General features: G+C 39.3%; 1 protein-coding gene across 25 annotated transcripts in view; it reads left to right on the forward strand.

The window, feature by feature from the left end:
• SOX5 (SRY-box transcription factor 5) overlaps positions 1–25,486 on the forward strand; it is a 914,829-nt gene that overhangs the window by 815,419 nt on the left and 73,924 nt on the right. For all 25 annotated transcript variants that reach the window (XM_090043598.1, XM_090043600.1, XM_090043606.1 and 22 more), the window contains one exon: positions 25,069–25,215. In XM_090043598.1, coding sequence (XP_089899724.1) covers positions 25,069–25,215 — 147 coding nt within the window. The remainder of the gene's footprint in view (positions 1–25,068; positions 25,216–25,486) is intronic.

Genomic DNA, 25,486 nt, shown 5'->3' on the forward strand with positions numbered 1-25,486 from the left:
TGTGTCTCTTGCTTTGCACAAGCACCTTTCCTTTCCTTTCCTTTCCTTTCCTTTCCTTTCCTTCTTTTGTGACAGCTCCCTTTGCTCTTCCTTTCTCTGACCTTTTCCTTCTACATCTTGCTCTTTTTCTTTCCCTCTTGATTCTCTCAAGCTAGAAAATAGGACCTCAGACATTTCTGTAACTTTATACACTCTACTGACCTTAAACAATTCTGAGTAGTAGAGTTAATACTGAAGGCAACATGCTTGCAGCAGGTATAACTTAAACACATGTTCGCTTCTAGCAGTAGAAGAATTGAGTCCACTGAGACCTGAAAAAAGTTATTGGGTGATTTAGGTGTTGAGTACCTTTAAAAGTCAGACTGTGGGTGTTCTAAGTGGTAGGTGATCTCAAATGTGGCAGTATTTTAGAAACCCCCACCTGGTGTAATTAATCAGAGGTGCATGTGCTAAAAATCGCACACAGTCACGTAAACCTACTTTAGATATGTTCATGTGACTGTGTTGTACTATGAATACATACATGCATACACACACACTTGAAAATTTTGAGTCAATCTGTCCAGTATACTTTATAAGGCACATCATAAAAGTGACCCAGTCCCTTATGGATTGACAAACGCAGTCTCATTATCTCATTAAATAATGGAGTGAGGGCATCAAAAGGCTTGACATAGTTTTGCTGGGAACCTCTGCATAGCCACTTCCTTTGAACTTTTCTATGGTGTAAGCATGGAAAAATAGGTCATTCAGGCAAGAGTAGATAACTGCCTGGCAAGCATACTTGAGAGGTCAGGTCATCCTTAATATCTTTTCTCTTGAAAAAATGTTACACTTTTTATTTTGGGGGTTAGCCTGACAGACCGAAGCAGATTACTCCTTGATTATTTATAAGGCATTAATTTTAAATGAGTATTGCTCAAGTGGCTGACATCATAAGTAGTTCGAGCAACTAGCGGAAGAGTTTGCTTGCAGGTAGGAATGTGACAGTCTTCACTTAAATCATGTCCTCTAGGAGACTATCCACAGTAAATTAAAGGACAACTGAGAGGAGAAGATCTACATATTAAATGAAACCTTTTTTGTTTTGTGTGTGGTATAGCATGAAGATGCATCATTCCTGTGGTTTGGAATAATGATAACTGTTATGTGATAAACCAGCTATTAAAGTGAAATTCTGTAATAAGACAAATTCCAAAGTGCCCAGTTTTTCTGAACAGTCGGAAAGAATCCTAAAGGTGACATTTCTTCCATCAATCCTTGTCATTATTAGAAATATGGAAACATTTCTTTCTGTACCTTGATTGTCTATACATTGTAGCATCACTTTGGCTTCACTTTAAGAAATCTTTAGGTCCTCTTTAATAGCGATTCAGAAGAGGGAGTAAAACTAAGATTTTGGAGCCCAAAGAATATATCATTTTAATGTATTCTTCAATCATAAACCTAAAAAATGGCCCAGTAATAAAGGAAAAAATTGCTCTAATTATATGGGCCAAGTTAAAGGGTGGTAAATGAAAAAAAGCAACTTACAAATTTCTAATAATGCCAAATTTCTGAGCAACTTCGTTTTCTAGTGATTAGGATTTGGTTTCTTACACACTTTTTAAATTGATTCTTTTCTGAAAGATCCAGATCAAAAAATTCGGAAACAAAATCAAAAAGTATGGTTTGTATATTATGCCCTTTACAGATTTCAAATAATGTTTGTGGGGGTTTGTTGGATTAAGTCAGTGGTTTTCCTATTATAATGTTTGCTCTTTGGAGAGATGTTGATGCAAAGATGATTATATAATTATGCAAAGAAGATTATATAGTCCTGAGCAAACTGTTTGTGAGGACAGAGGTATAGGACTAGAAATGTGAAACCACACTGAGTAGAGCTTGGCTGGTTGGTGGGGAATTCATTGTACGGCTATAAACTTGAGGTTTATAGGCTTCCCATAAAACATGAAAGCTTGAACAAGACTAGTGAATTTTTCTGGATATCCAAAGAATTCATTGTCTTCACACTGAGCTTTGTCAATAATGTATATTTATGGTCCATCATCAAGATCACATCACAGAAAAATACATAGGAAAACTGAAAGTCAGGCATACTATTTAGAGCTTGTTTGGAACAATATTACAAAAAACAAATAGCTACAATAGAAGAAAGTGTCTATAGAAAATCTACATTCTTATTTCAGGTCCACAAATTAATTCATAACGTTTTATTCATCTTACATATTAGGATGGATAGAAATACTTGTAACATGTTGCTAAATTTGTGATGGATGAAAAATAGCTAGCATTCATTTTATAAAAAGAAACATATATAGTGACCTATGTATATGGCTTTGTATAATGTATATGTATAACCATATTATGTATATGTGTATGCATTGGTAAATAGATATGACCTTTATCTTTCTAAAAATGGTGTATGACTTCCTCTGATTGCTCTTCTACTGTATTTCTTTTGTCTCTGTAGTTTTCAGATAACAAAGAACTAAACATGGAACAGAGACATAAGCATTTTAGTAAAAGTATATGGGAGAAGAGAGGCCAACAGTATAGATTGCATCCAACAATAAGCACAACACAGGCCATTAGAAGTTCTTCAAATCCCATTATCATACTGTGTTTCTATGTCTGGTTCCTTTTCAAGCCTAACTATTTCCAGTCAGAATATTTTAGCATCAGCTACAGACTTAAACTAGCATAAGGCACAGTTTGAAGCTGTGAAATTACTGGTTTCTTTAGACTAGACATTTATGCATTGAACATATACTACAGGTAATATCAGTCATGGTAGCTGGTATGATAGCTTCAGTTTGTTTTCAAAGACAGCTCTGACCTGCTTTTATGTAAATAGAAGATTCAGAAGTATTTTCAGAAATAACTTTTGAGGTATTGAATTTATATCTGCTCTTTGGACACTTTTACACATGGTGGGGCAGTGCTTTAATTAGAGCAGCTCTGAAAGCTGCTCTAATTAAGAGCTGCAGCATCTTATGTATAAGCAACCCCTCACACTTCAAAATGGTGGTGGGGGTGCTTGAACTAAAGCTCATTCCATGAGCTTTATTTAAAGTGCCCCTGCTGCCATTTTAAAGCATGTGGACACTGATACATGAGATGTGGCAGCTGGCTGTAACATGGTAATTACCATGCTCAATGCTTTGTAATTACAGTGCATCAGAGCAGTCTCCACGCTGATGTACAAGCACCCTTTGTGCCTGGATGCCAGGTACTGGATATGCTAGTGTCCAAGATTAAGCATGTAGTAGTACTACTTATTGGGCACATCTACACATGATGCTATATCACCGTAGCAACACGCTACAGTGATGTAATGTTGAAGGGCACAAACCATGATGCTGCAGCTATGTCGCTGTAGCAACATGCTCCCTTCGTATAGTGAATCACTACAGTGTCGTAGGAGCTAAAAGTAACTGTGTGCTGCCGGCACAGTGCAATATGAGCCAAAAGGAAGTACCAAGTGACAGCATGGTAACAATGGCGCCATAGGGGCACATGTAGATGTGCCCACTTTTATGATGCAATACCCAGAGTCAGCAGCCTGGATTGCTTAGTGCCTTTGAGGAGGTGGAAGAAGGTATTTAATGCCCTTTTGATACCTCTAAACGAGTATTCAGCACTTGGAAGGATCAGTCTGAATGACAGCAACTCATGAAACCTGTGTTTCTCACTGTTTGACTCCTAAATCTAGCATGTTCAACACCAGTTCAAAAGTGCACCTTATGGCTTTTATGAGACATTAGTTTCCCTCCATAAGTCTATCTGTGCTTCATAGCCAGTCTTGAGTAGGAGTCAATTATGCCTCCAGTGTCTGTCATCCACATGTTTTGGTACCTTTGCTGGAGGGGCCGACACACCTGACCCAACATCCTACCAGGAAACTTGAAGGGTTAGCTCTTGTGCTGCAGAACATGATGTGGTCAACAAGTTACTGTTGCGGTAATCCTTACCTTTTAACCAAGATTTAAAAAATAACCTACAACAAAACAAAACACTAAAACAAAGGAGGGAGAAGATGCCAAAATAAGAAATAGAAAATGTTTGGGGGAAAAGAGGTGACTAGGATATTTTTGTAATTAATCCCAAAAAACCTTTGAAGCCATTAGCACATCATGTCCATTATTGCATCAACCCATAATCCTCAGATTATTAACATTATAGGAGAATGATATTATACTGTCTCATATTAATTCAAGCTTATGCTATATGTATTATCAACTGTGTACCTTCCAACTCAGTTTCTTGCAGTTTGAACAATTACTCACTTTGTTTTTAAAGTGTACTACACCAAGGCCCCCTAGCCACATTATGTATTATTCCTTAGTTTTGTAATCACAACTGTGGTCGTGTACTGCAACATCAGCAGCTGATAAAGACCATCTGTGGAGCATAGAAGGAGTAAGAATGCCTTTGATGACTGCTGTGGAGTGGATTTTGTTGCTCCTTTTTAGAAATGCAGCACTTGCTTTTCCCAGAGAAATGAAGGACCACCAATTTTTGTGCAAAGGAAGTGAATCTAATTCATTTGGGATTTTGAAGGCCACTGGGGAAGTTGACTTCTCCCCACATATTCAACTGAAGAAGAAAACCCTGAGATATTGTGTGCCTCCTAACAGGTGTTCTGTAGGGGAGAGAGGGATATCCCTTCCCCAGCACACCTGCTCACAGAGCCCGGCACCTGGCCATATACATTTAAAGCATGTATTCTTCAAGTTAGACTTTTACCCACAGATCAATGTACAAGTAACAGTACAAATGGCTTCAAGTCTTTCCTGTTTATTTTCTATCCTATTAATTCTTCACGAGAGGTTAGGGTCCAAATCCCTTTAGGTAGATTTGGACATAAGTCTGTTTTGTTTTGGTTCCCCTCCCTCCCAAAGCTGTTTTCTTTTTTATAGTATCCAAAAGCCCTTTTTGCCATTTAGAGAGGGCACCATTGCTCCAAAAATGGAGACATTTCATCCTGTGATGTGAGAACACCTACTCCCGCCGACAACATAAGGGTTGTAAATAGTCAGCAATTCTGAGGATCCAGTCAGAATTTGGCTATGCTTGAATCTGCAGAATCGTTTCAGGATTCAATGTATGATTCTTTTTCCCCCTTGATTCAGTGATTATAAAGGAAAGAATGCCTACTAATTTCTTAGAATACTGTATTATGCTTTAGTTACACAGCTTGTTATCATACCATATAGTGTGATATAAGTAGATGGATTTGCTTTGTGTGTGTGAGAAGTTTTCAAAGAGGTAGAAGGAATTCCAAAGAAGGGAGATTTTGAAACCAAAAGAAATTCAAGTCCAATTTAAGAGAGTCCTTAAGGAGGTACTTAACTTTGAACATGAGTTTAAGTCCCAGTGACTTCAAGTTAATATTTACGTACTATACTGAAGAGAGAGGATTTCCTGAATCTGACCCTATATTGATATGGCATTTCTACGTATCTACTTGTAAGTCAGATATATCTCTCCTGAGGTGGCACTTGGTGCTACCATTCTGATTTAAATGGCAAGTATTGTTGTGCATGATCAAGCATAGAAAGAAAGGATGGATAAAAATAAATAAAAAGAGAAATGTTAGATTTTTTTTTTGAAAGCTAATTTGTCACTTTGCTTGTGGAGTATGAACTGAATAGACTTCTAACCCTTAAAATACTTTACTCCCCCCTTCCCTTTTTATTGCCTGGAATCTTAAGAGCTTTATCATTTGCAGTCATAAAATGAAAATATACACCAAACCCTCAAAGGGCAAGTATGAAATTAAATTATATTTGGGCAGCTGTAACCTTTTAAAACGATCAGATTCCAGTTAATGTATTTCTTCCTGTTCCGAGTGCTGCCATGGTGTTTGATGGTGGGAAGCAGTCCAAAGGGCATTGGGAGATAATAAATTCACTGGAAATTTCACCCTGAGGCGAGCCTCGATACACCAAGGCTTCCATTTAGCAGGACTGACCTAAAAATCCTGTCACATCCAAAGGTCACTTAGGTTGGGGTTGGTGTGTCCCATCTATCTTTCCCTGGTGCAAAGAATGACAGCTAAGCTCATAAACAGTCATCAGAATATGGAAGACAAGCAGGCAGGGGGAGTGGGGAGGCTAGCACAACTGACAACTTCTTAGATTTCCTCTAAGCCAATGAGAATAGATACCACCTTTGGGGGTTGATTGTTTCTCCTACTGTAAAAATGGCAATTCATTTTAAAGAGGCTATAGTGAAAGTTGGTAGGCTATTTTTTATGTTTGTTTGCAAATACTTCATAAGCCTTTAAATACATCTTTTGCTATGTGAGAACATTTCAATTTTTTACTCTATCGTTATTGTTAATAAGAATGCTTCACAGTGCATATAATGCCTTTCAGCTGTGGATGGTCAAACAGTTTACAGAAGCATCCGTGCCAAGAACTCAGTACCCATGAGCAACACTACAATAAAATAAAAAACAAAATCAGTGTTTTTGATGGGAAAGCAGAAAGCAACTGATTTCAAATGGAAATGATAATAAACTAATTATAAGCATCAGTGACAGTTATGAAAAATACCCTGCCATTGCTTTTATAGGCTGTACTGAAAGCCCACTCTAATCAATAGGAACCTGTCACATAGGCAAAAGTTCCACTGGTTTCAGCATGAGTTTGGCTTGAATAAGGACAATAGACACAAGACCTAAAAGATCGTTGTCTGGCATGTCCTCATTGTAGTCCTTAATTCTGAAAAAGAAAATCATCAAACATACTTTCTACCACATGGAGTTATTGACTACACAGTGACACTTACGGGAGAATGAGAATCCAGTATAGACTTTTATAGGATGAAGCAATAGCCATATACAAGTCAATCTGAAGGACTAAGGCTCACTTTAGTTGACTCTAAAACAGGGACTTGGTTTTGGGAATATACCTGCCTATTTGCAGTGGATGAAAATATGTATGAGAAGGGTCTCGAAGCTCTAGGCAGAAATGTAAAGCAGGAGTATGTCTGGTCCCTATTAAAATATGAAAGGAATGGATAGTATATCCTGGTTGGGAAGATATACTCAGAGACACAGTACTGGGCATGGTAAACTAGTAGTCTGATCCAATATGAAAACTCTTACATTAAAAATATCCTACAGTGAACCAAAGTAATATTTTGTCATGCCATTTATGTCTTACTCTCCATTATTATCTGCATGTTATTAGCACATAATTAACTAGAACTGTCTGGGCTACTTTCAGGTAAAAAAAGGAAACTAGATAAAAATAGAAATAAGTTACTCTAACATTCTTAGCACACACCAGTCCTAAGAAAAATCTGCTGTGTGTTGAGCAAGTCTCAGTTTTCTATATTTTAGGATCATAGCTGAATTCTTTTCAGGTGAAATGCAGCCATCCTCTCCCCGCTTCATAAGCTTTTCTTTTTTTATGTTATACAAATAAAATGGAAAGCAACTTACTGCTTTGTAAACCTCTTGCGTGTATAACATGATCCAGAGAATCAACAGTTGCCTATATAAAAGAGTCCAGCTGTTATTCTAAAATGTAGAAAATTGAGAAGACTTCTTCAACACGAAGTAGATAGACTTACTATACTGGTGTGTGCTGAGAATGTTAGAATGATTTATTTCTATTGTTATCTAGTTTCCTTTTTACCTGAAAGTAGTCCAGATAATTCTAGCTAGTTAGTGCTGATAACATGCAAATAATAATGGACAGCAAGGCATAAATGGTATGCAGAAAATATTGCCTTTGGTTTATTGTAGGACAAAAGGTTGAAGGCCACCTGGCTTCAAGTTTCTTAAGGTTTAATTAATTTAACATTCATGAAAGATGGTGGGTTGATTTCATTTGAACTTATGTCTTTTAATGTTAGAATAGGGCATTGTAACCTGTCCCCCAGGACAGGATGCCTCTGCACCACCAGAAGGGTTACTGCTTTTCAAGGGCCATTCATTCTTTATATTTCCATGAGAATTCACTTGAAACTCTTTAGAGTGACTTTAGCCAAGCAGCTAACAGAGAATTATGTAATACTAAAATAATTGCACTTAGCAATGACGGTCGGGATTCTATCGGTGCATATGTGATTTGGGCTACATTTTTGTGGTGCTTCATTTTTGGCTACATAAGCTACTTTACTATAATGAATGTGATCATCTCAGCCAAAAAGCAGTGTATTTGTATGTATGTGTCATGCTAAGGTATCAGCCGGAAAGGTTGAAAGAAGTTTCACAACTACAGACTTTGCAGAATGACATTTTTCTTTTATAATGGACAGTTGTAGTGTTTTTCACATGGTCTGTATTTGCCACACTAATATTTGCCATGGAAAAATGCAATTGACAGAAATATCAATATTTTAGTTCTATATATATACAAAAAATGGGAGAAATACCCACTGGTACCCCTGACTTCTCACAAAACTGAGATATACTTATTAGTTGATGACCTGAGGAAGTGATGAGTAGTGTTCAGTCTCTCCCTGTAATGAACAGCCAGTCTTGGAGCAGTATGGAAAGGGTCAGTCAAATAGGTCATACATCATACAGGGAGGCAGATGTTGGAACATATTGTAATGTATTGCTGTGCAGTGTGAAGACGGCTTGTGGAGTACAAGAAAGAGGGAGTGAAAGAAGCTATCAGCAGTGTTTTTTCTTATGGTCATAGGAAATAACCAAGTCTTTGAGGAAACCGTTCAAACGTGAGAAGTTGAAGTATTAGCATTCCTGCTGTAATAAGCTATAGTGTTTAGTATAGGGAGGAAAAATCATTGGTTGCTCTGAAACACTGTATAATATCAATATGTCTAGATGTTATCTGTGCTCTGCCAAAGACCATGTCAATCTCAGAATGTGTGAATATTTTACCTGCAAAAATGTACAGGGCTTCAGATTGTATTAAACACAAAACTGTTAAAATAGCTTCTATTTTAGCAGCATTCCTAATTCACACTCACTCGAACACCTCCTCCCTTGTTAACCCCATCATCAGACCCGAATATTAAAGTGAAATGAGATTGCATTAAGAATGAAGTAATGAACAGAAAATTCTGCATAATACTATTATTACTTCATGATAGCAGCTCATGTTAGTGTGACTACAGTTGAAGTTCCCTCATTCCTTTCACCTTACAGATGAGTACTCAGCCAGAATCAATTTTTAATTTGGTTTTAAATCAGTGTTGACTATTTCTAAGGTACAAAAGTGGAAAAAAGTTTACAGTTTCCGGATCATTTTTTAAATCAGAAAACTGCTTTTACTCCCATAATCCATATTTGCAGATAATAATTTAAAATGTGGATTTGTTCCTTCTTTTTATCTACTCATATTATTAACAACTGAAAACTGTCATAAGCATAAACAGTAATTTGAGTTGACAATGGTTTTGGATATGCATGTCCACCTTAATATTGTAATAGTTCCATACTAAGCTTAGGTGAGGAAGAGTTTTCAAAAGAAGCCAAGTAGTTTAGGTTCTGAAGGTCAATAAAAATGGAGAAGCATGCACTATCCTACTTGTTTATATGAATAAATTAGGAACCCTTAGTGTAAAGAATAATTTCATTGAATTTATTAGAACAATATTAATTAATTTTTTTAATAAACAAATTAAGTAGGAGATAACACATTGTACGCCCCATTTTAGCTTGGCGTCATATTCTACTTGTGGCAGCTCCTATTGTTATGTTGTGGTGTCTGTTGTGTGGTGTCTGTTGTAGCTGGACAGCTCAAAAGTTACTCTTCTTGCAACACTGCAGGACACAGGATGCTTGTTGCAGCTAGGAGCAAAGTGTGGTCTGAGTGCTGCTGTTAGGTGAATATGAAGTTATAAATACAGGACCTAGTATGTTTAACATAAGATCTGCTTGTTTTGTTCTAAAGTGGACTTTGAGATATTCTCTAAAATGTAGTAAGTGAAGAGTTAAAAGATTTAACTTTAATTAATCCATTCTATTGTGCCTATGACTTCCTAAAATGACAAAACAACACATGCTTAAAGTGGCATGATGGAGTGAGATTCAGGCTAGACCTCAGACTTCAAAACACATGGGCTTAGATGTAGTGTCGTCTGAGCATAGTGTTGGTGGTTTCAGCGTGTAGAGAGTCAGAAACAGAGGCCTAAGGGATTTTCTCAGTTTTTCTAAGGCCGTTTCTGAGGGAATGAAGTCCCTATGCATTGAACTTCCGCACATGTCCTAATGGAATGAGATGGGTCACTCTTCCCATTACATCAGTGTAAGAATGGAAACAATGAGGTGAACCAGAAAGTAGCTTTTTTTGCTGTTTTTGCTATTTCCTGAGATGTTTGCCAATGCTTCGCAGAGATTGCTGGCTGCATCTGGCAAATTTTTGAAGAGCACATCCATTTTTAGCTTTAAAGTGAAGGATAAAATGATTTAGCAGTTACTCCAGTTGTTTCTTCTTATATCTTTAAAATGTGATTACCTGTAATGAAGCAGACATCCAAAAATGCCCTTTGGTCAGCACTTTTTGGTTTCCTTAGTTGTCTTGGAAGATTTTGGTTTGCACTAATGGCATCTTCTCCTGTTAGATCCTGTAGTTATTAGAGCTCCAGCTTAGCAAGGTATCTGAGCATATGCTTGATTTTAAGCATCTAAGCAATTCCACTGAAATCAGTAGGAAGGCTCACAGGCTTATTGGGCACCTGCCTACATACCTTGCTAAATTGGGTGAGGCCTGCGAGAACTGTACAAAAAGTTTTGCAATAGAATTGAAGCCCATGCAAAATTCAGCTGGTTACAAACTTGAAACTCAGACCAGATGTGTCCAAAAATTATAAACCTTTAGCTCAAATCTAGGGTAGTTTCCAAGTTCATTCTAAAAAATGTGCTAAATATACTGGGTTCAGCATTTCCCTACAACCATGGGGCACATCCACATGAGCTCACACGTGCATCTTGCTGTGTCTCAAATCCCTTTGAGATGCTGCAACAGGCACGTGCGGGAATAAAAAAAACAAACCCATATCTGCACTGCAGACTTGCAAAATTAGACCCCTGGATATCCAGGGGTCAAAAAAAAACTGCAGGGGAGCCCCTATGCCCCCCACTTCCCTGTACTGTGTGGGGAGGTTCTGCCATGAGGTCCCAGAGCCCCCACAGCCCTTTCTACTGTGAGGTGACTGCAAGCCTTTATTTTTTCAAGTGCCAGGAGGCTGGGGCCTGTGAGGCAGCCATCCGGGGGGCTGGGGCCACAAGCAGGGGCTGGGGCTGGGCAGGGCAGCCATTGTGGGACTGGGGGAACAGGTGGGGGGTGGGGCCAGGTGGGGCAACCCTGGGGGTGCTAGTGGGGGGTGGGGCCAGGTGGTGTAGCAGTTGGGGGGCTGCAGGAGCTGATGGGGGATGGGACCAGGAGGGACAGCAATCTGGGGAGCTGAGGGAGCAAGTGGGGGTGGGATAGGTCATGTGCCCCCTGTGGGGGGGGGGCTGTGCCCCTGTGGCAGGGCTCTAGCCCTGTGAGGGGCAGCAAAACATATAGGTATTTAGAATTCATTTTATGAAGATAGAGACACTGGTATGCTTCCAAATGACTTTAACCCTGTAGATACATCAATAAAACATTGCCCAACTGATCACTGTTTCTCTCTCTTCCCCCCCCCCCCAGTGGTCTTTTATTTTAATTGTGGAGGAACATGGATTTCTGGGTATTTACAGAGTGACTTTGGGATTATTTTATGAGGGATTTTTCAGTTTTCAAATAGGGAATTCCTGCTAGGGAGGCAAGTGGCAGGACTCAGGCAGAGGAGCCTGCTCAGAGCTGGCACCTTGGACCCAACTGGAGGTGGCTGACCTCCTGGCCAGCTGGGGCCAGGAGGACATGCTTTGACAGTTCAAAGCAGGCCACTGCACTGGGAACATCTTGTGGGCGATAACTGCCCAGATAGCCGGGCAAGGGGCACCCATGGCAGCAGTGCTGCACAAAGGCCAACTCTGCAGCCACAGCCCACTGACAGCTGATCCAGAGGGGCAGATGCTTCTACAGATTGTGCAGTCCCCATGCAGGTCTGGCAGGTGTGCAGCAGGTCATAGGCAGGCAGCAGCCCCCACTGCTAGACTGCTGCAGTGGGTAAAGGGTTCAGGGAACTCTCAGGGCTGCTCCAGCAGTGCAGCTGGCACAAGGGGTAGTGCTCACAGGTACCAATTGGCTGGGCCCCAGAAGCTCCTGAGAGCGAGTAGCCCTGAGCTACTTGACAGGGCAGCTTTTTGTACTGATGGTTCCAGGACAGGTGCTAGCCCCAGGCTCTAACTCCCCCTGGCTGCAGATCTAGGAGGAGCCAGGCAGGGTTATTTTGCCCCAAGTGGCACAATTTTCCCCACACCAAAGTGTATGTCCAGGCATGCGGACTGAGGCAAAAAGCCCTGGCTTAAATTTGCACTGTTTCTGTTTGAGCTGCTGCAAGCACGCATGCCTGCATGTCTGGATGTACCCATGGTGAGTTAGACCAGGCTGTTTAACTGGTGGTTCATGGAGCCCACATGGATGTAGCCTGTGGAATAATTTAAAAAACCATGAAATGATAATGAGGTCTCTGTTGAAGACAAATAGGGTTTCAAAGTTTTCTGCTGTACCAAAGCCCTTAACAGTTTCACATTTATCTTGACTTGAAATTAAGTTGTAAAGATAACACTCCAGAAGGTCTCACATTCCTTTCCTCCCCCAAAATAATACTTCACTCTCCTCTTTCCACCTCTAAAAATAAAATAACATTCTTGAGCTGAATAAAGAGGCCAGCTTATCTGGCTGTCGTATCTTATTAGCACGCCTGGGCACGTCTACATGAGCTACTCTAGTGATGAGTTACTGCGAAGTAAGTGTCACCAGGCAACCATGCCAGGACACTGTTGCGAATTAGCACCAGTTACTGCACTGTCATTTAGTACTTTGTTATGGAAATAGACTGCACAGTAACACCTGCACAGTAGGCGGCTCACTTAGATGCACCCCCTGTGAAGACAAAAGGTAAAGGGGGAAAGTATCTTAGTACCACTCTTGAAATCAGTTCTTACTGTTTAGTTTGCAGGGAAGACACCTTTTTTTGCTACAACTCATATGGTCTCTTCTCCTCAAACCCCACTTACTCCCTTATGTAGTTCTTTTTGTGTGAAAAGGGGATTCAGTGGAACTCCGGAAGGTACACATTTACACTCCTTGCTTCCCCAAAAGGCAGAAATTTTGCATTTTTAATCTCTGGCCAAGCTGAAAAGGTTAGCTGCTCACTTGAATGCTGCTTACCATGGAGAAAGAGTTTATCACTGTCTCTGTCTCCTGTGCCTTTATCCTTTGACCAACAATAATGGAGACCTGAGAGTGCAACTCAGTTCAAAGAGCAAATTAAGCTTTTGAGCCATCAGAGCATATATCAGTGAGTTCCTGTTCACAATAGATAACCAAGGAACAATATTAATTTCCATTTTCAAGGGCAATTGATATACTTGCATGACTCTGCATCCACAGGAATGCTCTTAATTTTAATTAGGAGGATTGAGCAGAAAGATGTTTTTTTTTTCTTTTTGCTGTATTGTATTATCACTAACAAATAAAGATGTATCCACAGATGATCTGCAGGAAATATCATATATTTGCAAATTAACAGGAGTGAAACTCTAGGCTAAGTTTTCATTTTATCTCTGTTTCTGGTCATATTTTATTTCCCCCATTAAATGTCAATGATATGGAATTTGTTATTGAAAATTATTGCAGAAACTGTAGTGAAAAGATATCTCTGTCCTGCCCCATTGCAACAATGATATCTCAGCTGATAAGAAGGGCTTCTTGTGGTTTTATGGATTCTTTTTCTGTTTTTCAAGCAGTTTCTCATGAAATAGTTCCTAGTACCAGATGGGATATCATGGACCAAGTATACTGTCTCTACTCTGGGATTTCTTTGCTGCCTTATTTAATGGGACATGGGAGACAATTTTGCTTGAAACATTTTGGGAACTGTTGTCATTAAGAAGTTCCAGGTATGATCCCAAAACAACATCCATGTAGGTGGACTCATGCTTCCAGAGGAAGTCCCACTGACTTCAGTGGGGCTCTGCCTAAATGGGGATTTGCCAGCATAGATGCAGTTGCAAGACCTCAATCTGTTTTCCGCAAGCGTTGTTTCTTAACTGCATAAATGTAAGACAGTTTGAGACTTTCAGTCATTGATTCATCATAAGTCTTAAAATAACCACATCATGTTTCTGATTTAATTCCCTGTTGAATACTGCAACTTAAAATGCATACAGGAAATTTATAAATAAACTGAAGAAAGAGTTGCTGAGGAGGTGTGTATAAAGTTGTGAAATGCCTTAACTAATATTCAATAATCTAAAATGTATGGAATCTTATTTACAGTAAATGTGTTGGCAGTGTTTGCTTATTAGCCACTCTGGTCACTTAATGGATAAAAATAAATGGTTGTGTACAGTACCAGCTGAGTAAAGCCGTATACAGTGAAATAAGTATTTTGTCAAATGACCACTCAGAATTTTGCTTTCACAAATAGGAAATTACAGTTACTGAACTCAGGTGCTCCAAGCCAAATTGTCTGGGATCTGGATACATACAAAACTAGGCTCTTGGGAAATGTATTTGCAGCAAACAAATGGGCAGTCTTGATTTTTTCCTGTAACAACATAAAGTCCATGCTACTTTACTGACTTTAAACTTCTAATGGAAAAACTATACTGACACAAGTCTCCATGTGGAACCTGTATATAGATACTTCATCTTCATTACAAAATAGTCAGCTAGTGACAAGGAGATCATAGTTTACACCACAAATGTCCAGCTATTTTAAATTCCACAACCCTATTGTTTGTTGATTCCATGTAATCTTAACTCCCTTTTTCTTTATGTAGCTTACTATGTAGACGTTTTAACACTTTTGCTTCAAGAGTCCATCTTCCTTGTATTTAAAAAAAACCCTTTGGTTTAGGAATTCAGAACAGTAACAACAACATGAATAAACAATTTTGTGGCTTCATGCAAGAAGCTGAAGCCAGGAATAAATTGATGGTAAATTATCTGTGTATATACAATATTTACTATATTTCTTAAACGGCACAAACTATTCACGTACAACATTTCATCTAACAATCTTTGACTGGAGGACTTATTCCATTTTCTTTCTCCATATGTATTCTACATAGTCATTCAGTTTCAATTACTGTCATATAGTATGAACATTGTATGTACAAATATGTATGCTACTTGGACAGTTTTCCATTTAAAACCTCTTAATTTGTGATACACATCCAATCTTAATCATAAGTTTAAAATGATGTGTTATCACAAAGACTGACATCTTATTAGCTGTTGAGTGGAAGTTTCTGTTGATAAGTTCCTACAGTTACTTCCTGTGGAAGGATTGCTTTGTGGTTTAGATTTAGGTCTGAAGAGCAACAGTATCCAAGTGCTGTGCTACAGACTTCCAGTGTGTCCACTGGCAAGTCACTACCCTCTACCTCTTTTCACATTTAGAACATTTGAAAAAATAGTTTGCCACCCTCAGAAAAATGGCTACACTTCAGGTGAAACTATATTTACTAATGTGTTGTAAAGTGCTTTGAGATTCTCTCAGAGAAAATGCTATCAAAATACAACATACTATTTTAAATTTAGAAACCACACAAATTTGTAGTTTTAGGTCAGAGCAGAAAACACAGGAAGTTCAAATTGTGTCTGCCTCTTGCAGTAACTCTAATTTTGGTACTGGCTCATGTTGTACATTCTTACTTCCTATACTTCTTCAACCAGTTTCCTTCTGACATAGAAGCAAGAGAAATAGGCTTTTAAACTCATTTATTTATTGAATGAATACAATATTTTTCCATTTATTTTTATATATGACTAATTTTTCCTGCAAAAACAGTAGTTCAAAATAATATATATAAGAAAACTCAAAAATTTGAAGCCACAAATGTAAAAATAACAAAAAGAAGCTATAAGGGTTTGAGCTCAGAATGTCATTGGATTCTTTATTAATACTAAATATCCAGATCCTGCCAATCTCATTTAGCTGGGTAATCTCATTGACTGCAGTGGGACTATTCCAAAGGGGTAAACTTTGTAGGCTTGGGTTTATAGAGGTTATATTACCATAAGTAGAAGAAACTTGTTAGGAAGGCCGTAGTTCCTGTTTGAAGAAAATTTAATAGAGGCAATTTTGAACACAACACAGTATCTTCTTGGAAGATTGTTCATAAGAAATATAGCAGTGATATCTTGCTCTTCTTGCATAGTGGGTACATCTACACAAAATGCTTACATTACACAGTGGGTGCGTCCACACAAGACGCTTACTGCGCAGTAGCCTAATAACACTGCACAGTAGCATGTCGGGCAAAAAGCATGCTAATACACTGCTGTACAGTGTTATTAGGCTACTGCACAATAAACGTCACTGAAAAACTGTGCACCAGTGCTACTGTGAAGTAATGCAAGTTACTGTGCATTGAATTAGTACTTGGTTAATTAGGTTAATCAGGTAAACTTAATGCATAGTAACTGTGGCACATTAATGAATGTATAGACACGTTCACTGTTTACTAGTGACATCTTGTTTCCTTAAAATGTGTTTCCTAATATGATAGATTCATTGATTGTTAAGGCTGGAAGGGACCATTCAATTATTTAATCTCATCTTCTGTATAAGAAAACCTTAGGTGATAGACAAGTGAAACAATATACCTGTTTAGAAAGGGTATGTAAGAGACTTCAAGCTGATACATAGCAGTAATATCAAATGCCCATTCTATCCCACTATAAATGTAAACTAAACTGTGGTAAATTCGCAGCCATCTCATTTTGAGGTAAACTGCTTATTTAGCTTCTATTTATTATTGGATAGGATGGACACACACAACAGTTGCAGCAGATCAGGTGACCCACATTCATGAGCAGTAAGCTTCCCTGCTGTCTTTTAAATTCATATAATTGTTTTGTCTTTCTGCCTTAGAATTTCAGGTTGCCAATACAAGATGCTTTTTAGTGACAGTCTGCAAATTATTTCTTAACTAAACTTTTTTGTTGACATATATTTTACATAATGTAAAAGTAACCATTCTGTTAGGTCCTATTAAACTCTGTTAAGTTCTGACTGTCTAGTGTTTCTTTACTTGGCACTGGTTAGGCTTCATTTGGAATACTGTGTGCAGTTCTTGACTCCACACTTTAAAAAAAAGGACATGGAAGGTTAAAAAGGGTCCAGAGGTGAGTGAGAAAGATGATGATAAATTGCTTGGAAGGCAAGTCATGTGAAGAGAGACTGAAGGAGCTAGGCATGTTCAGTTTGCAGAAAAGCTGCTTAAGAGGGGGCATAATAGCAGTCCATTACTTGAAGGACTCCCATAAAGAAGAGGAGAGGACCTTTCCTTTCTTGCTGCAGAGATTACATGGACCAATGCCTTGAAGTGTCAGCAGAGTTAGACCAGATATCCAGAAAAACGTCTTCACTGTTAGAATAGTGAAGCAGTGAATTAGACTGCCCAGGGAAGTTGTGGTCTCTCCATTATTGGAGGCGTTGAAAACAAGGTTGGACAGCCACTATTTAGGAGCACATGCAGATGAGCTCATCTGGGCGGTGCAGGTGCCGGTACAGTCCGCCCCCTCCAATCTGGCTTGTGGCTGCCTCTGCTTGGGGCAGCCCTGTGGCTACCCGCATGCCTACCAGACAGCACTGCCCCATCCCTGGCCAGCACAGCTGCTTGAGTTCAAAATCATGGCCAATAAGTATTAAACTATCTTAAAATGGTTTACTCAGGATCATGTTAGCAATGCTATCACTTACTATTATTATTTATTTGATTTTTATGCCAACCTTCCCAAGACTTGGGGCAGCTTGCAGTAAGAAAACAGAATAGTTTATAAAAGAAGAGAATGGCAAGAGAACAAAACAACTTGAAAGGGAACTAGAATAGAAACAGAAAACTGAGACCCACTAAACACTATATCTGCCTAGCTTTGTTTGCTAAATGCTCACTCAAATAAGAAGGTTTTACTGTGCTTCTAAAGGCTTGGGACTCATGAGAAAAAGAGTTCAAGTCCTGAGGAATGACTACTAAAAATGAGCTCCCATGCATTTTCACCAATGAAGCTTGGTCTGACCTAAGGGATCACAATAAAGAAGTAAGGGAGCCATCAATCCCTTAGATACACAGGGCCCAGACTATTTAAGACCTGATATATCAAAACAGCACCTTGACCAGACTGTCCTTTATGATGGCCACTGTTATGTGTCCCTGGGAACGCACCCCCATGGGAAGGTGGGCTGCTGTATTCTGTACTAGCTGCAGCTTTTTCATGGTCTCCAGGGGCAGTTCTGTGTAGAGCACATTGTAGTAGTTTAGCCTCAAGATTATGAAAGCATGGGTGATGGTGGCCAAATCCAAACCTTGAAGGTTCACAGCCTTCTTACCAGATGGAATTGATGAAATTGCACTCTTGGCTACTGCTGCCATCTGAAGATCCAGATGCAGCAGAGTATCAAGGGTGACCCCAAGGCTGAAGATATGAGTAACAAGGGGAGGCTGAACCCCATCGGTGATAGATGTGCCAATCTCCCTTACAGGTCATGTAGACTGCCAACCATTATCAACTCTGTCTTGTCTGGAGTCAGTTTCAGTTGATTCAGCCTCATCCTATTTCCAACTGGAGCCAGGCGCTGGGAAAGGACTGAGAGGGCAGGGTCTGGGTCAGATGAATGCAGCATCTGTTTTAGGTGAGAGAGAGGATGTGATCATACTTGATGGCATCTCCACATACCTGCACACTCTCACCCAGTAGCTTCATATACACGTTGAACAGGAGGAGCAACAAGACAGAGCCCTAGGGGACCCCACAGGAAAGGTCTTAAGAGGCTGAGGAGTGCTTTCCCATCACCATCCTTTGGGATGTCCCTGCTAGGAAAGAGCAGAACCACATTAGAGAAATCCCTTGAATAACCGCTGGGTCATTTTTGATGCCTTGAAAAACTCTTCTGCATTGTCTTCTGCCAGCACTGTACACTAATCTTCAGGAATGGATGGGATAAAGGCATAACCAAGGTAAAGCCGCACTTTCTAATACCTGAAGATCCTGTGCTACATTGTCATTCTGCTGAAGTTTTCCTAAAGTGAAAACTAGCCAATTTGGGGCATTAAAGTTGGATGACCTTAACCTTACAATAGACTCTGTGAGCTAGGTATTAAATAGTAATAGTAAAAACCCTTCAATTTGTGCTAGTACATCTTTGTTTATTCAAAATCTAATTTTTGTGGAAGCATATTGTTACCATGCACTTAACTGTTAACATCTTCACACCTTTTAAAAATTTGTTAGACCTTTAAAATTTTGGTTTAACAATGTTTAACCAAAAAAGGTTGAAAGGTAAGAAATGGGTATCTAATATAATCTTTCATATATTAAAGAACTTGCTGACCTATTGAGTATCTATGGAGATTTGCCACATGTTGCTGATAAGGGTAAATCTGTTCTTTGTTCCACACCAACTTTTTAAAATGTTAAATAGGAGGAGTCATGTAATTTGGTTGGTTGATTGAATTCTTCCTCCTCTCTTCCAAGATCTTGACCTGCTTTTTGAAAATGAGCAGTGAATTTACTCAAACTTCAGTCTTCCACAAGAAAATACTTCCCTTGGCATATGCGAAATGTTTCTCTGAAATTTATAGTAGAGAAGATTAAATTAATGTAGTCTAAGGAGAAAATCACATTTTATACCATGTCTTTATGCAAAAATATATCTATGAAGTCAGACCAGGGCCCATTCATGTACGTATTTTTAATGATTGTTCTCAGAATGTCACAGACATTGAAGTGTTAGGTCAGTCTGCAGTTTCAAACATTTGAACACAAACATTTAAATTCTTAAATTAATCTCTGTGGTAATGCCATTGAAGTCATGGTTTATACCAGAGACAAATTTACCCTCAAAACTGATTTGATTTCCAGAGCTGCTTGCCACCTCTAAATAACAGCAGATCTTAATCTCAACAGTTCACAGATAAAAACTATTTTAATACAAGGATGTTATTATAGAGATTATATGTATGCACATATGTGTCTCTGCATCAATATAATTACTAAGACTTGATTTAAATCTTTTAGAATTTTCTATTAAATCCAATTCTCATTTTCTTTATCAATAGAACAAGAACTGTTTTTAGTGTACCCTCAAAGCAGTAATAAGTATTGCTAACATATAATAACAATGTCTAAGGGTGGCATTTTCAAAGCCAGTCTAACCTTAAAGCTTTGGTATTGATGTATGACGTCAAGTGCAATGAGAGCTAGTCCATTGGGAGAGTTTAGCTGAATACACCTGATCTATATTAATATGAATTACAAATGGTTCAGGTGATAAGCTAGAAAAGGGGGATTTTTGCTTAATGGATTACTTTTAATACTTGCTGTATTAAAATATCAATGCTTCTCTCTCATTTTAAAGTATAACCAGTTGTTTTGTTCTGATGATTCCGCTTCTACATGGGTTTTTATAAGAGGTTAATGAGAAGATAAGCATACAGTACTGCTTATAGGCAAAGCATCTGAAATATGATTATTTTGTTATAAATAAACTATGGATGTTAAGACATAATTGCCTTTTTAAAGGCCCACTTCTTGGGCAATCTGTCTGTCTGCCTTATTAAATGGCCTTACTATTCTTATTTTGTCATAGATAGCAAATATAAACTTGTTTAAATCAACAGAGCTCCACTGATTTCAACGGAATACCTTAGTGAGGGTAAACCATTCAATTGCCTTGAGATTTACAGGCTTGCAGGGGCTGTTACACGATCCCCAAGTTGTTACGTTTAAGACTCCAGTCTGGTTAAATTGTACAACTTTTTTGGTGGTCTGAGAGATTCCCTATTGGCATTTGCTTAAGGAGACTCAAGAATAGTTCATTCCAGCAATGGTACAGAACAAATGATATCCATTTTATTTTTGAGGTGCTGGCTTCATCGGTCTCACAGACTTGAGGATGCACAGAATATCCTTTTTCATGACAACAGTATATTTCAGCATGGAGACTACTGGAATCTTTCTGATGTATCAGTTTCTCCAAATTTTGAGACTCTGGTGGACCTCAGGGTAGAACTGTTCTTTGTCTGCATTCAGTTGCTTTAGTTAGTATAGCCATCCACTCTAAACTCTTGTTATTTAGCCATTGCATAACAACCAATGCCCTATTGTTGGGCATAAGTCATAAGTTATGCTTTAAAATGATTACATTTGAAAAGACAGATTCAAATAATGTCAAAGTTCAGATTTTCCCACCAAATATTAACAAGCTAAGTCTTAGTCCATTTTTCAAAATGGGGAAGACTGTAGGTGAAACCATACTGGCTAATTAAGAATCCACCCTCTCCCTTATTATTTAACAGGCTAGAGCTAGACAGCTATCCTCATTTTTTAAAACCATTTTCTGAATGGAAGTAGCGCCAATGGCAGAAAGAACTAGTGTGGTTATTTGCTATAAGACCTCTTACTCAGGTGCCATCTACCCTAACTTATATGCCAAGTTAGGTCTTTGCAACCTGCAATAATACATCTTAAATTTCTCAAATAGTGATAGTTAAGTCAGATATCTTTTTTAGTAGAAAAGATGCCTTGTGCATGGTAAAGCTAAGACTTCCCAGAGGACCTTGTTTACTCATTTTTATTTTTTATTTTTAAATTATTAAATACATGTAATAACAGTGGAGAAAAAAAGGGTCAGCCTGGAGAGCTGGAGAGGTTGCAGCCCTCTGTGTATACACAAAAACAAATTCAACATGGGTGATGGCACTGCAAGTTTTCTTCCAGTGTCTCTTCCAAACTGCTCTGTGTCAACAAATGTGCCTCAGTCCTTTTTCAAGAGACCATCTCTCTGACTGTGCAGCTTGTCCCTGAACAGAGAACAGGTACAAGGTCCAGGCAGCCCTTCATTTACACTTAACCACTCAAAATATGGCCTTCTGCTGGACTTCTGCATAGTAGCATTTAGCCTCAATTAGGAACTATTGGCTGCCTACAGACGTGCTGGTTCCCGTTCTAATTAGAGCACTCCAGCATCACTTCACCGCATGCATTAAGCCTCTCCACATTTTAAAATGGCTTCAGGGGCACTTTAACTAAAGCTTGTCAAATGAGCTTTAGTTAAAGCACTCCCATGGCTATTTTAAAACATGGGGGGCTTAATACACGTGGCAGTGGGCTGTCTTAATTAGAGCAGCCCCTCCTCACCCCCGAGCACATGTATAGGCACCCATCGCTTCCAACTAATTTCATATAGACCACAGAACAGCTATAAAACAGCACAAATTCCTTGGTGCAATAACATTCAGAGCCCTCATTTGGCCATCTTGCTTCTTTTTTAACTTCTTCCAGAAGTCATTTCACATTTTTGTGTCTTGTTACTTTTAAGGCGGGGGTGTCAAACAGACCCACAGAGCTCTGTCATCTGCCCCCCAGTGCTGCCCCTGAGTCTGATCAGCCCCACAGAGAACATGGCACATGACTGTGGCACAGGGCTGGATTGGGACCCATGACCCCATTTCTTCCCTATACCCTTCTCCCTCTCCCTCCCCCCCAGCGTACCTGATCTTACAGTGTGGCTGCTGCTCTAGGATCTGTGCCACATGCAGTGGAGATCTCAGACTGGCTGGAGTGACTGCCAGATCAGGTATGCTGGCAGGGAAGGCAAAGGAGGAGGGAGTTCATTGGCCCAGTCCAGCCTGTGGACCAGCCCCATGCCATTCATCCGGCCCATGGTTAGACACCCCTGTTTTCAGGGCTGGAACAAGCCCAAACTGGGATTTGCCTTAGGGACTGGCCATCAGCATGAAACTCAGTTCTGTCACTAGTCTGCTTCCACCAGGTATATGACTGAGCTGCTGCAGAGCAGTGTCCTTTGAGGAAGTGCCACCATTCAGTCCTCTGTACTCAACCTGCTGGAGCAGCCTTCATGCCCTTGTTTGTTTCTGCCTTTATGACTGCAGGAGTGACTCTCCTTTAAGAGCCATCTGTCTGGATCTGATGTTTCTTGTATCCATCACTATAATTTCTAACTGGATGACCTTGGATGACTATCCCTGGGTGACTGTATTTGAGGCTGGTTGGCTGAGTATGGATAATGGTGGTAGGCAGAATGAATGAGTAAGTATGCAAGTAAGACAGTGAGAAGAGAACGAATGACTGAGAAGGAAGCAGAGAAAGTGCAGGAAGAAGGGAAATAATGAATGGTGAGTAAGAATAATGAGGAACATGTAGAGGCCAAAATGAAGAAAGGAGGAAAAAAAAGAAAGAAGAAACAAAACCAAAAGACGAGGAGGAAAGCTGGGAGAAAAGAAAGAATGAGAAGATCCTTGGTGCAGAATTATTTGAAGTGACAGGAGCAAAAACAGAATAGATTTTATATTGTTAAATGATCAGGATTGTATACATATCACAACTGAAAGAATATATAGAGGAATGTATGAGGGCTTGGTTTTGAAGTATCAAGGTTTGGGATAACCTACATCAATTACTCATGTCTTCAGCACTCCCAAGCCACATAATCACCCCAAACTCATGGCAGGCAAATCTGGACATTTGACCATACTGTCATATATTCTTTTTAGAGCATATGTAGTCTGAGTAATATTTGTGCAAGCACTCAGAGTTAGTAACTTTAAACCTTTTCCCCAGCTTCCAATATGCTCCTCAGGCTTGGTCCTGATGAATCCTCACTCCCCTCTCTCAAGATCACATATTTTATTTAGTGTTCCATTGTGATCTCCCTTCTGACCCTTCTTCTGTTATTGACATAATCATTTTTAAAGAAGACCTATCACCTGCACCCAGCAATAAGCAGGCAGAATCTCTAAGTCCGGTCTTGTTGGTTTACCATGTTTTCTCACGTCCACTTTTCCTGCCCCTTATTTGTCACTCCCATTCTTGTTATACCTAATTTACAGTGGAAGCAACTTGAGGCAGAATGTGTCATATTTCTCCTGTAACTTGCCCCATACACCGACTGCACTATAGCAATAATAAAGTATACATCTGGCCTGATGTTGCAACTGACTCTGTGACCACAGGATAAAAGGCCCTGTTATTTCATTACCAGTTTGTTGCACCATCCAGACTTGCATTTGGCTTCATTTTCATTCCCTACTCTATGCATAAAGCAGCCACATTGTATTAACTGCTGCTTCTCTTGCCCACAGTGTTTGTATTCTCTACTTCCTGGTGGGTTTACAACACACTGCCAGCTTACCTATTTCCTCTCAGTCCTTGGCTCCATTCCACCAAGGCACTTAAGTCAGTGCTTAATTTTAAACATATGACTTTGATAGCAGTACTCACATGCTTAAAGTTAAATGTGTGCCTTAGTGCCTTTCTGGCTCAAAGCCCTCGCGTTTTAGGATTTTTAAAAAAATGTTTTCATGTGTTTGCGCTGCACCCTGCACAAAGACATCTCAATCTTGCTTGGAGCCCCTGATTGTTATTGTGATGTAATGTTATATATTGTTGTTGCTACATTTTATTACGGCTGTGCCTAAGACTAACCAAGAATGAGAAGCATTGGAAAAACATAAAGCAGCAGTTAGTCCCTGCCCCAAACCATTTACAGCCTAAATAGACGAGAGCAATACTGAGTATGACAAACAGATATAATGTACAAGCAGAATGAACAGTGTGATGATATTAGCAAATATTACGTTAATTCCATGATTTTGTGGGGAGGGAGTCGTTAATATAATATTGCTAGGATGTTCTTATGGCCCCATCCTTTCAGGAAGGAAAGTGATTGTCCCATGGCACAGGCAGACCATGAAGTGGATTATCTGAATGCCTGGATATGCTGAAGCTGGGTCATTTCATATATGACATCTGTCTTTCCTCCCCTGAAGGATGAATCTCACAAGTTGAGGTGACAGTTCCTGTCTTGAAATATGCCAGTGTGCTAAATAAAAAATACCCATCAGAAAAACATACAGCCTCTGCAGTAGAAGAATTTTTTTAAAGATGTATTTATTTATTTATTGATGATGTCTCATTTTCTGTGTCTCTCCTGCCTTTTTCTTTTTTACAGCAGTTGTATGCTGCCCAACTTGCTGCAATGCAAGTGTCTCCAGGAGGCAAGATACCTGGCATACCCCAAGGCAACCTTGGTGCTGCTGTATCCCCTACCAGCATCCACACAGACAAGAGCACAAACAGCCCTCCACCCAAAAGCAAGGTACTGTGCCATTTAAAGGAGACGGTGCCGTAACACAGTATTTATAACTGTCTTGATATTTACACAGTTCTTGCCAATATGATAGCTTCATACCTCCCAAGAGCTTGTAGATTTATCTCCATATGAATTAGGGATGGATTCTTATCCCCATATGACAGAAGGGGAATTCAGGCATGCTGGCAATAAATGACATGCCCAAGGTCAGGAACTGAGCAAGGAACTCCATTCAGGGTGCATCTGCACATAAACTTAGTATACCTAAATAAACCCC

Source organism: Crocodylus siamensis, chromosome 4, assembly GCF_052110815.1.
Source record: "Crocodylus siamensis isolate JL-2025a chromosome 4, ASM5211081v1, whole genome shotgun sequence".
Taxonomy (NCBI): Eukaryota; Metazoa; Chordata; order Crocodylia; family Crocodylidae; genus Crocodylus; species Crocodylus siamensis.